Here is a 12,154-nt window from a genome sequence, read left to right on the forward strand (position 1 = left end):
TCTAATTCATTAATCCTTTCCATGAAAAATAAGCAGATCTGTTTACATACTAGACACGGCATTTCCTGCTACTGAGCCTGGCTTATAGGAACCTCTCTCTGAACCTGTTCACTGCACCTATTCTTTTAAGTTCTAGGTGCCAAGGGATGACGTTTTGATTTTCCCAGACGTATGTAGGTTGATAAATGTTTTGTTTTGTAAGCTCTGTTGCTATCATTTTTCTTTTGCAGCTGTAGCTATTTGCTCATTTTTACCAACGAAATATTGGTGCTCAGAGGGCTGGATCCTTCAGATCTGTTGTGCTACCAGTCAGGGCTGGCACATCCCAATAGGCCAGGTAGGCAACCACCTAGGGTGCTACCTGGCCTCAGGGGCAGCCAGCGGGCTCCCCCTCCCCACGTGTGTCTTTCTACCCCTGGTGCCCCTTCCCTCCTGCCACCATGCTTGCCCTTGCTGCCTGCCTTGCTCCTACCTGTAGTGGTGGCTGTGCTTGGGGGCACTCAGAGCCAGGCTCTAAGTGCCTTTGAGCACACATGCTGCCCTGCCACCCCCACTCAGTATGAGCAGGGGTGGCGCAGTGTGCTTGGAGGTGCTCGGTGCTGTGCCACATGCCACTGCCTTCCTTGCCCTCACTGCCAGAGGTGCAGGGGCAGGGAGGACAAGGGGCTTAGGATGCCAGAAACCCTGTGCCGGTCCTGCCACCAGTATCACTTTTCTCCGGTGCTGCAATAGGCCATTCTTCTTGTGGAAGGCTCCTTGTATTGAGATTAAACATCAGAGTAAGCAAACATGTCCACAGGATTCTATAGTTTTATATTTTAATGACTGTGTGGCATGTTGGTTTTATTGTATTTTTCTGGATATGTTGTGGTTTGTCTACAAGTGTGGTATAATGCCTTGAATAAACACATACATACAAAATGTGTTTATTTACATAATTAGTTGAAGCTTGTACTTTTCTTGGTGCAGAATTTTGGTTACTGTGGAGCATTATTTTTAGTTTCCCCCACCACCACACGTATCCATAATGCAGGGGCTGTGGCTCAGTGGCTGACCATCTGCTTAGCATGCAGAAGGTCCCAGGTTCAATCCCTGGCATCTCCAGTGAAAAGCAAGGCTTTTTTTTTTCCTGGGGTGGGGGAACACAGTGGAACAGAGTTCTGGCACCTCTTTGTGGAAACAAAATTCTCAAAATAAGTAGAGTCCAGTGGCGCCTTTAAGACTAACAAATTTTATTGTAGCATAAGCTTTTGAGAAACATAGCTCTTTTCGGCAGACACATGGAGGGTATGTAGAAACTGGCCAGAGATATATTGGTGGTAAGGGGAGGAGGGGAGTGGATGCAGGAGGTTAGTGCCATGTAAATGCAAAGCAGTTGCAAAAGTAACGAAAAAGATGGAATGCGCAATTCAGGCTGGGTATGGCCACTTCCTTCTATAGATGAATCTGAATGGAATACTGAATGGAATACCTGAAAGGGAAAGGCAGTTACTTCCGGTAATGAGGTAACCATCCAAATTCTCAAAGAATGTTTAACAGTTCATGAGGGGCATCTGTGTGTTTCTTCTTCATTTCCCTCTTGAGAGTTCTGAAAAAGGATCTGGCAGTACATGATGTGAAAGACCTTCACCTGAGACCGTTGAGCACCTCTGCCAGTCTGTGTAGACAATACTGACTTCGACAGACCAAGGGTCTGATTCAGTACAAGGCAGCTTCATGTGTTCATGTGGTATAATCTTTTTAGTAAGGCCTGCTGCACCCAGAGAATGGGGAAAGGTAAGGCACAAAGGAGTGTGTTTGTGTGCTGGCACTGGAGCCTGCATGCTTGCTGGGAGTCATTATACCCCAAGAACTGATCAGGAGTCACAAGAAGAGTAATGAATCCACTGTTTTAAAGGGCAGGGGGGAAGCTGATGGAAGGTGATATGGTAGGGAGTAGAAGTGATGGTGGAATGGCCCTGCTTTCAAGGAAACAAGGTGGAATCTAAAGATGGCTTAGTAACCAAAGCAGGATTTCTTCAAAGTGTTGTAGCAGAAACAGGTTTTATAGCTGATTTACTTGCCTCATGTGCTTAATGAGCAGCATCCCTGTACTTAACAAGCAAATAAATATACAAGCTTAGCCTACCTATTGTGATGCCACTTTTGCAACTTATAATATCATGTTTTTGTCACCAGGTCTCATTAAGGTCCCAGAGTACCCGTTTAATGAGCAAAGAGAAGCTTTTAGTTTTGTCTCTCTCCTGACACGACCAGAAGTCATCATGGCTTTGTGCCAGGTGCGGGATGAATGCAATAAAACTGCTGCAATGTCACTGTTCCACTCAACCTTGACGAAGTATGGCCGACTAGAGGAGTTTGAACAGATCCAGACGCAGACCTTTTCTCAGGTAAGACAGAGGGGAGAGATATTTTGCAGAGATGGGGTTGTACAAAATGTAAGGAGCCTATGACCAGGCTTATTGGACTGCATGCTGTAGGGGGAGAATTATAAGAAGTATCTTGAGAATAATCTGAGATTTTAAGGAGGGCCACAGATGTTCTGAAATGGTGCTCTATTCTCGTCTGTGATTTATGAGGGTTTTATTTTCCCCAAATCAATTTGGGTAGGATCCAGATAGATCCTACGTGCATTCATTCTGCATGAGGTCCAATTGTTTCTGATATTCCCTAGTTTCTAGTATTCCATTTTCAGAAGGTAACCCGTTTTTCTTCGACACTGTTTTATTTTAGTTAAAGCAGTTTTTCTTAGACTGTTGTTATGAATAAGATGTAATGTTGCCCCAGTCAAAATGCTTAACTAAAACAAATCTTATGGAGCAATGTTTTTTTTTTTTCAAATTAGATTGCTATGGTTATTACCATTACTGAAATGTGACCATTACTGGAATGTTTATTGTTATCATTACTGGAATGTTTATTGAGGTAGATAGCAGGGTTTTGGGAGCCCTGTGGCACAGAGTGGTAATGCTGCAGTACTGCAGTCCGAATTCTCTGCTCACGAACTGAGTTCGATCTCGGCAAAAGCTGGGTTCAGGTAGCCGGCTCAAGTTTGACTCAGCCTTCCATCCATCTGAGGTCGGTAAAATGATCACTCAGCTTGCTGGGGGTAAAGTGTAGATGACTGGGGAAGGCAATGGCAAACCACCCCATAAAAAAGTCTGCCGTGAAAATGTTATGATGCAACGTCACCCCAAAGTCGGAAATGACTGGAGCTTTCACAAAGGATTACCTTTTTTAGCAGAGTTTTGCCAGCTTTCTAAATAACATTTTGTGAGATGAAATGCATGTAACAACACCAACGGCTGGTTTTTGTAGATGAAGCAGCCTCAAAAGAAAATATGTACTGGAGAAAAAGGAGGAAAAGGTGCTTAAGCCAGCTGCTGTATTTCTACTGCAACCCTCCCAGTGCTTCCCCTACCATTGTAGTCCAGATACGTTTTCCACTACAAATTTACGTGGTTACCCATAGGGGAGAGTGCTTGTGATGAGAGTTGCAGTAGAAAAGCAGCAAGTATGGAAGGGGTTAAGTACCTCCTTCCCACTTCTTCTACATTGCAAATCACCCAATTCCCAAAGCTACTTTGCCTAGATGCAGCAGCCATCATTGTATGACATATGTTTGTATGTTTAGCCCTGTGATTGAGTTGACATGCTTTGTTCTGTTTTCCTCTAGATTTCAATGTTCCTGAGAGATACATGGATTAATACACTAAAGATAGCAGTGAGAAGCAGTCTGAGGGACATAGGCAAAGGCTGGTATAACCTATATGAGACCAAGTGGGAGGTGTATCAGATGTCCAAGCTTCACCAGCTCATGGAGCTCATCAAGTTCATGTTGCAGGATTCAGTACGTTACCTGGTCCAGGATTCACTGGTTAACTTCGTCCAGCTCTTTGTGGATGCCTCCCATAGTGTTCTGAATTGCCGTGAAAATATGGTCTGGGGAGATGACCTTGTTAACAGCCCATACAAGTAAGGAGACGAATAAATCAATGCAGTGATAGTGAACAAAAGGAAATACCACATGGATCACTGTATTCTAATTGTAAAGCCCAAGGGTACTTTATGTTCTAAAAATAAATGTTTAGCATAATCTTTTATGAAGCCCATATTCATAAAATCCATTCCTAGTATGCTTTGGCCTGCTCCCTTAGTCAGGGCTGCTCAGCAAAGAGTTTGGACCTACTTTTCTAAAATGGCATTTTCTGCATTCTTCATATATACAGCTCTCAGCAGTGCAAAGTAAAGGATTTTAGTTGATTTGTTAATGGGAAGAATTCTGTTTTAAAACTGCATCAAAGCACCTACTCTGAGCCTAACTAGATGTATCCAAGTGAGCAGCCATGGTGGTCTGAAGTAGTAGAACAAAATAGGAGTAAAGTTGCACCTCCCATTTTGTTTTCCTAACTAGATGTGTTACTGTGCATTCCATGAATGGAGATTTCAGAAGGGTTTTTTTTTTCCATTGTAAATAATGACTATGGGCTCACTTCAACTGTGCACCATGATGCAGAGGGAGGATGATTCCACCCCACCCACTCCCAATCGTCCTAATCTGAAATGGGCCTACAGAGTTGCTATTCCTCCAGTTGAGAAGAACGTATAAGCAACACTTAGTAGCCTATATAGTCGTTCTGTGAGACAGGTCAAAACAGTAGTGGAGGGAAAGGGTTAACTCTCCCTTCCCCCGGCATTACAGGGCAAATTGGGCAACACAGAGCTATTTATAAAGAAAAAGCATTAGGAATGTATGGAATATCAAGTATCACACTGTTAAGGGGGAAAAAATAGCACATGCAAACTATGAAATAAGAAAAATATTACAGTATCCTGTTTGCTGCTTCGCCGCCACCCCCTCCCCGTCCTCTTTGCTAGCATTTATACACTTTCTTGTGTGTACTCACACAAAGAGAATGCTAGCATTCTCTGCTTGCATTGCAAGCCAGGGTAGATTTGATGTAAATCAAATTGATTTAAATCATGGTCAGTGAGACTTGATATAAATAATGGTTTTCTAAATAAAGGCTCATTCTTGCTGGTTGTTATAACCTTAATATTTACAACTCAGATGAAGGTTTCATTTTTAGAATAATAACTTTCAGGCTAGTTTTACAGTTATCAGAAAAAAATAATGATTGTTTGGTTGTTTACCATTTAAAATGTCTAATTATGAAATTATTATTGAGGTGAACTATTCTCCAGTTTAATAGGTTAATCATTCACATTGGGGCAAAGTTTATGCTGTACTTTATTGGAAGGAGAAACATAGATTGGTTCCCCACTAGCCGTACCCTGCTCTCTCACTCTCCTCTTCTCCGCGGGCTTTCGTTGGATTTCACACAAGCTGCCCCAAGGCTGCAACTCGCTCCACCTCTTTCGCACAGCAAGCAAGATTCTCTAAAAACCGGTTTCTGCTTGCCATGCAAAAGAGTTGAAGCAACTTGCAGCCCCGGGGCAACTTCTGCAAAATCCAGTGGAAGAGGAGAGTGAGAGTGGGTAAGGCTAGTGGGAAATCGGTCATAATCTTCTTCACCCAAAGAGAAATTAATACATGGAATTCACTACCACAGGAAGTGGTGGCAGCTACAAGTATAGACAGCTTCAAGAGGGGATTGGATAAACATATGGAGCAGAGGTCCATCAGTGACTATTAGCTACAAAGTATGGATGGAACACAATGACTGCGGTAGTGATGCTCTAAATTCTTGGTGGAGAGGCAACAGTGGGGGGGCTTGTGGAGTTCTGGCCCTGCTGGTGGACCTCCTGATGGCACTCGGGCTTTGGCCACTGTGTGACACAGAGTGTTGGACTTGATGGGGCACTGGCCTGATTCAACATGGCTTATGTTCTTAATCATTAACAATCACCCTTTAAATTCTTTTATTTAACTAAAACGATAACACTATACAGTATATGTATTCTTGCATTTGCTTAAACATCCATGTTTGTTAACTAACAATGTTGAACATAATACCTACATTTGCCAGGTACACATGAAAAACTTAAAACTCTATCTTCTACAGCTCACTCATTTTCCACTTCATTTTCTTCTTGGTTCATAATCTGGAAAAGAAAAACTGGAAATAATATGGAAAAGAAAAACCTGCTTTATTAGGTCCCAAACATTTTCTCAGTTTAGAATGAAGTCCAAAGGATGAGAATATTCATTCTGCACTAGTAGAAAGAAGCTATTTATTTAACAGTGAAACTATTTATTTAACAGTCTCTAAATCCAGGTGTTTAAGTGTCTTCCACCAGTTCACCTGGTATGACTTTCTTGACAGCTCTCTGCTGTCAAAGATGGATTGACTGCATGGGTATGGGATGTATGGCCAAGGGCCTTGTTTAGGAGTATCTTCCTCCCTTTTCTTCCATCTTCCTCCTTTTTCCACAGTTACAGGTGTCCAAGTGTCCTTCCCTTTGTTACAGTCCCCCTCTCACTTGCACCACTGATGACTGTGAGGAATGATGATGATGAGTGCTAATTCCATTTCTGTGCTTGCTGGCTGGGGCTAGCCAAGTAACACTTCCTGTATTTGTGCTGGTCATGGGCTCCACTGCAGAGTCAGAGCCATCCCCTCTCACTCTCCCCACTGGAAAGGTGACCACTCTCCACTGCAATGGAGCCATCCAGGATGTTTTGAAAATGTAGCCCACCTAAGTCCAAGTCCACAACTGTGTTGAATCCATGCTTTTGGACAGCGTGGGGAGTCAAACCCGGTTCTCCAGCTTAGAGTCTGCCGCTCTTAACCACTACACCAAATTGGTTGAGTGACCACTACCAGCAGTGACCCTGGCCAGTCAGTCATATTAAACTTCTATCTTGTCATCCGTCTTTTCTCCCCTCCTTGCTTGTGTGCATGACTCCACCCCCTTGCCCTGCTGGCAGGGTGACTGCAGTCTGTCAGCACAGGACAATTCCTTCCTGACTCTGAGTCCTCGGTCTCACGGCAGCCAGTGATGACTGTGTCCATCCCTCATACACTGGCTGCAAGCCAGAGCCTGTGTGGGGGACACAACACAGTATGCAGGGAACTCTGAGGGGGCTTTTGTTAGTTCAAGAGACATCCCATCTTACTCATCCTGCTGGCAAGGTGTTTGCAAGATCAATGTGAGGAATGTGTCTTCTTATTTAGTCCGGTCATGGGCTCCATTCCAGAGCCATGCCTTTGAACAAGGGGCACAGACAACCAACGTGTCATATCACATGTGCCAGGGCTTATAATCACCCCTTCACACTGATGTTATAGGCTAGGTGAGCACAGGGTTTAAGTCCAACTTCCAGAGGTTAGTGTCTTCCTTCCTGTGTCACCGTTTTCCATCCAGGCTGTGTGGCCCACATATCCAGCTCTTCCAACTCACGCCACAGGAACAGTGATTGCAGAGTGTGATTGCACCAATTATCAGTGTGGTGGGTGCGGGGTGGTTCCCAATTCCAGTCAACCTCAGATTTCACTGAACATTGGTATGTGACCAGATAAAACTTGTGCTTGGAAGGGAGTGGGACTGTTCTTTCAATATCAGCCATACCCTTTGGGTCACACTGTCAGCAAGGAGAGTCCAGTGGAATGCCAAGGCCAACTCCCCAAGGCAAACCGACTGAGTACTAGTTCCCAGGGCAACATGTTTTTCTTCCCATGGCTGCTTTCTTCCTGCCCCCCTCCCCAGGCCATGCAGTCCTTTCACATCCATCCTCTTTCACCCACACTGCTCTCAGGGCGATTGATTGCAGGGACTGCCATCCATTCCTCTCTCTCCCCCCCCCCTTCCCTGTGCTTTGATAGTTTGTGGTTGTAGTAGTGCACTATGGCACATTGGCAGTGACTTATGACTAAGATCTTCATCAGGGACTTGTCCTGATATTTGAATGGTCTTGCAAATAACTTTTCCTTCCCTCTTTGTATCTTTTCTCCCTTTGGGTCCTGATTCTCAGCCACCTCCCCTTGCATAAGGAGTGACTCCTGGCCATGAGCAACCTGCAACTTTCATAGGCAGGACACTTACCAGACACAAACTATTGGGCTGCTGTGAAGAACATGCAATGCATGTGGGTAACCTGTTATGGTGGCATGAGCCATGGCACCCTCAGGTGTGGGATGCTGTGGCATCAGTCTGTGATGGCCTGGGGTCTTCGCAGCAACACATCATCAATGCACATTGCTGGCCAGTGGTCATTGTCATCATAGGAGGGGAGCTCGCATCTGGACCCACCATGGGCTTTCAGTTCAGCTGCTGGCAAGGTGATTACGGGGCATGACCAAATCCTGGGGTACTAGAGGGGGGTGTCAGCCTGCATTCCAGAGCCACCCTTGGCTTTGTTTTGCTTGGGTGGTGTTGGGGCACATTACTTGTCTGAGTAAGGTCATCTTGCTGACAAGATGTTTGTGGGGCATGGGCTCCAAAATCCAAGGCGATCACAGGAGAATGGTGGTGCACGTACGGCCAGCTCTTCCTAGAACAGGATGTTGTTGGTAGCAGGTTCAAGCCAGAGCCCCTTATAGTTGTGATCTGTTCTCTCAAAGATGGCAGGCTGCAGCTCCCTGTAAAAACAAATGACAAAGCAGGAAGTGGAAACTTAGCATCATTGCAAGCCTTGGCCACAGAGGGAGGGTGGACCTGGGGTGATGCAGCCACTCACAACTGTGCAAGTGGCTCCCAGGCAGGGCAGGAGGGTTGGCCTTCCCAGTAATCATGTTATCTATCTGTTGGGGGAGGGTGGGCCGAGGGAGACAGGGCCACCTGCAAGTGTGTGAGTGACTCCCAAGTCCCAAGCAGGGTGGGATGGTTGGCCCTGCCCAGTAATCATCTTGACTGTGGTGGGAGGGTGGGCCCAGTGAGATGCAGCCACTCATAAATATGTGGGTGACTCCTGGGCCCCAGTAGGACAGGAGGATTGGTCCTGCCCTGCAGTCACCTTCACTGTGGTGGGAGGGTTGGCCCAGGGAAATGCATGCACCCACAATTGTGCAGGCCTATCCCAGGAAGGGTGGGGCGGCTCTGCCCTGTAATCATGTTGTCTGTCCACAGAGGGAGGGTGGGTCTGGGGAGCTGCAGCCACCCACAACTGTGCAGATGACTCCCAGGCCCTGGAAAGAGCAGGAGGGTTGGCCGCTGTCACCTTGACTGTGGTGGAAGGGTGCAGCTACCTGCAATCATGTGGATGTCTCCTGGGCAGGGTGGGAAGGTTGGCCGTGCCCTGCACTGCAACCATCTACTATTTGGATGGCTTCCAGGCCAGGGTGGAGGGAGTTGGCCCTATGTTCATCTGGTCATTGAAGAGATGATGGCTGAGCCAGGGACATGCCGATTCACAACAGTGCCAGAAAAGAGTTCTGTTCCGCATGCTTATGGAGGGAGTGGGTGTCCATCTCAGAGAGAGGTCTGCTGAAAGGTTGATGGTCACATAGGGTTTGTCCTGTCCCAGAAAGCATTTTATTGGTGGTGACACATTCTTTGGTGGGCTGTAACTCAGACCACTCCCCAAGTCAGGGCATATAGGGGGGGCATCCTGGGGAGGTCCACTGCAAGTTTGATGGCTCTAGCTTGCACAGGGCCTGTTCTGAACACTCCTGGACCCACACCTGACATCTCCCCGAAAAGCACTTTCCTGGGGGCTAGGTAAGTTTGGGTATCCATAACTCATAATTGTTTGGGTATCCATAACTCAGACCCTCTGAGTCCAATGCACACCTAACTTGTCATGTAGGAGACCATCCCATGGAGGTATGCTATGAACCTGATGCCTCTAGCTTGCACAGGATCCATTTTATGGATTTCAGTACCCATGCCTGACATCTCCTTGAAAGGAACTTTTCTTGGGGCACTTTATTTGGGTGTCTGCAACTTGGGCCCCCAAGGTCCAATCTTCACCAAACTTAGAAGACAGGTATAGGAGCATAAGCTGGAGATGCCAGGCAATTTCTGAGTCTCTAGGACCCTGGGGGGCTGCTCTCTGCATTGCGAACTTCCTGAACCAGTTTAGTTCAGCAGAGTGGCTGGGTTTGGGAGTTGTACTGAACCTTGTTTTCCCAGTTTGTGTGTAACAACAGAAGAAAAGGTGCCTAACTCTTGTATAATTGTTTCTGCTGGGAAGACATTCTTTTCTTCTGTTGTTATACAAGCACATACAACAGGATCATTGTGGAAATTGCTCCACCCACCAAGACTTAAGTTAACCATTTTACCCTCTAGACTTGTTGTACACCACTGAATTTGTCTTTCATACCCGTTATCCCAGCAGTTTCCTTGCAACATCTGCTCTACTGGATGGACTATATCCTGGTGTTAATGACTGAAGCATATTATGAAGTGTAGATTTTTTTTTTGTTGGGTAGAGGAAGAGTTTGATGCATAAACAAACTGGACTTTTTTCATCAATTAACCCTTTCTAATCTGCTAGTTCTTATCATGAATTTATCAATGGTGGTTCTTGGATGGTGGATTTCCTCTTAGGTGATGATATACTGTGGATATGTGATGAATATGATGTGACTGAAACACTATCCTGGATAGGCAACTGTGGAATAGAGGATGGTGATCTCAAAGATAGTTTCCAGAATTCCTGAATGTTGAAGATGGATTCCTTTAAACAAAAAAGTCAATGCTGTTATTTCATTATTTATACCATTTGTGCTTATTTAGTATTACTCATTGTATTCACTGCCACTCAGTACTGCCTGAAAAAGGAAGATCTTCCTCATTCAGGTTTTTATTCATTATGATAACTGTATCAAAAATGACAGTCCCATGCCATAACAGTCACAAATCTATTTTTGCTCAAAGATGACAATTATAACAAATATGTTTTTCCAAATATTATGATTCCTCAAGCCAGTCTTTAAGAACTATGGTGACATCCAAAAGTTTTATGGTTGCCAGGTCCCACCTCATCGCTGGCAGGGGACTTTGAGGGGCATCCCTGGAGGTGGCAGGAATATCCCCAACATGATGATATCATGCAGAAGTGATGTCATCATGTTAGGGATGCAGCCCCATGGAAGGTGAAGTTGACACCAGCTTGCAAGACTCATTTAAAGGGAACCTTCCCTTTAAATATTTTTTGCATGTGGATGTGCCAGCACCCCACATGCCTGAACTCCAAGTGACAAAGTCACCACTTGGAATTCAGGCACAAGTGGCCCCTGCTGCTGGCGCCACACACATCTGAACTCCAAGCAGCAAATTTGCTGCTTGGAATTCAGGCCTGTGGCTGGTGGCCACCCCTCTCCCTCCCCACCTGCAAGATTTAAGCTAGGGATGTCGAACTCACAACAAGAGGGCTGAATCTGACATAAATGAGACCTTGTCAGGCTGGGTCATGTTGGGTCAGGCCATGTGTGTACCTATTTAAGATTAGATAGCAGAGATATAAACTTTATAAAGGACATGGACAAACACAAATATTTTTTTAAAAAAACTAAAAATAAAACATACTGAAAACATTAGCACATGGTCTTAAAGGCACTTTCTTTGTATTTCTCCCATGGAATCCAGGGAACAGGGCAAAGGAAGCTCTGGCTCTTTCCTTCCTTCTCCAGGGGATGAGGAGAGGGAGGAGCCTCAGCCAGTAGAAGGGAGGTTTGGCTCAGTAGCACTGCTTTGCAGTTGAGAGAGCCTGGCAAAGCAAGCTCTCCATCCCCCCTTCCTCCCCAAGGGAGGAGCCTCAGCTAATGGAGAAAATAGAGGTTTTGCTCTGTAACTTCTTTGCAATTAAGAAAGCCTTGCAAAGCAATCTGTTATGCAGAAAGAATCTAGAGAGGGGGAGAAGGAGGCAGATGACAGCCGTTGCATGGGGGTCTGATAGGAGCCCTCCAGGGGCCTGATTCAGCCCCTGGGTCATATGTCTGACACCCCTGATTTAAATAGTCCTCCAGCTGATTGGTGGACTATGTGCTCCCCCGGATCAGGTGGATGGCCCTTTAAATCTTGCAGGAGGAGAGGGAAAGGGGTGGCTATCGGTTACTCTTGAGGGCTTCCTCAGCTGGCCAGTGGTGGGCAGGATCCTGTGAAATTGGGGGATCCCCCGCCCCCACCTGTGGACTAACATCCCTAGAAGGTTTACCAGCCTGAAGAACCTGCATGTTCAAACATGTTCCTTTTGTCATCTTCATTGCAACTTTACTTTGAAGAAGAAGCATTTTTCATGGTATTG

The 12,154-nt window shown here is 45.6% G+C and overlaps 1 protein-coding gene and 1 non-coding gene across 2 annotated transcripts in view; both read left to right on the forward strand.

Moving 5' to 3' along the window:
• The window catches only part of DNAH1 (dynein axonemal heavy chain 1), a 255,919-nt gene that overhangs the window by 17,341 nt on the left and 226,424 nt on the right, over positions 1-12,154 (forward strand). The window contains exons 9-10 of the mRNA XM_060240006.1: positions 2,179-2,390; positions 3,677-3,975. Coding sequence (XP_060095989.1) covers positions 2,179-2,390; positions 3,677-3,975 — 511 coding nt within the window. The remainder of the gene's footprint in view (positions 1-2,178; positions 2,391-3,676; positions 3,976-12,154) is intronic.
• On the forward strand, positions 1,033-1,104 carry TRNAA-AGC (transfer RNA alanine (anticodon AGC)). The gene has a single exon. It is a non-coding gene; the product is annotated as a tRNA-Ala (tRNA).

This window comes from Heteronotia binoei, chromosome 5, assembly GCF_032191835.1.
Source record: "Heteronotia binoei isolate CCM8104 ecotype False Entrance Well chromosome 5, APGP_CSIRO_Hbin_v1, whole genome shotgun sequence".
NCBI classification, from domain to species: Eukaryota; Metazoa; Chordata; class Lepidosauria; order Squamata; family Gekkonidae; genus Heteronotia; species Heteronotia binoei.